This window comes from Perkinsus marinus, assembly GCF_000006405.1.
Source record: "Perkinsus marinus ATCC 50983 genomic scaffold scf_1104296959920, whole genome shotgun sequence".
Classification (NCBI taxonomy): domain Eukaryota; phylum Perkinsozoa; order Perkinsida; family Perkinsidae; genus Perkinsus; species Perkinsus marinus.
Genome location: NW_003206255.1, coordinates 1 through 887, shown reverse-complemented (window position 1 = coordinate 887; position 887 = coordinate 1). Strand labels below are relative to the sequence as shown.

Here is an 887-nt window from a genome sequence, read left to right as displayed (position 1 = left end):
AACAGTTGCTGCTGCTGTCCGCAGCAAGCGAGTGTCGTCGACTAGACATATCGGGTAAATACTTCGCTAAGTCTTACGCGTATAATAACGCTCCTTACCTTATAATGTTGGTAAGATGACTTTACAGCGATTACCCTCATTCACACTCTGTTTACTATAACGTCATCTCTACTACCCTCGCTAGAGGGGACATAGTAATAAAAGCTACCGTCACTATCACACCCTACTTCTTCCTCAGGATTGACGCCTGGTGCCCAAGAGCTTCTACACACTGGACAGCATATGACGTCTCCTTTGGCGTCTACTGCTGTTGGACCCCAATGGTTCATATAGATATTCGCGCAATCTCGATCAAACTTATGAGAGCAGTAAACTGATTGCACCACGCTTGACTCCTTTACTTGTGCCGAAGCTTTCTCCTCGCTTTCAACAGAGTCAACTTTAGACTCTCGCGAGTCCCCATTGTCACTCTTCGGAATAGAAATAGAGTCGCTCATGTCGCCGAGACATATCGGGCAAAGCTCGCCTTCACATGGAGTTGCTGGCTTAAACATTGTATCAAACTCAGGCATCTTAGACTTCGGCTTCCGACGCTTGATAGTCATTCTCAAGACGGCACTACGCCGCCTCCAGAACTGCAGTATGACTGGCGGGACTATTGCCCAAACGATCACCACATACACAGGAAAGCTGAAAGACGCTGAACCTGAGAATAGCAAATATCAACACAAGTACGACTCTAAGTGACCTTACTTGCACTAGCATAGATGGTGATGCCCACCAAGGAGCCCAAGATGAAGAACCATGCGATGGTCAGTACTATGAGAATGCAGTAAACTCGATAGTGTCGATCGCGAGCACTCATCTGCTGACTACTAGACCTTAAA

General features: G+C 46.9%; 1 protein-coding gene across 1 annotated transcript; it reads right to left on the bottom strand.

The window, feature by feature from the left end:
• Positions 1-859, bottom strand: Pmar_PMAR021299 (hypothetical protein; the record flags this gene model as incomplete). Its single annotated transcript, XM_002772922.1, has 2 exons — positions 1-706; positions 754-859. Coding segments are annotated over 2 exons (672 nt in total), but the record flags the coding sequence as incomplete, so codon positions are not given.
• Positions 860-887: the final 28 nt, after the last annotated feature.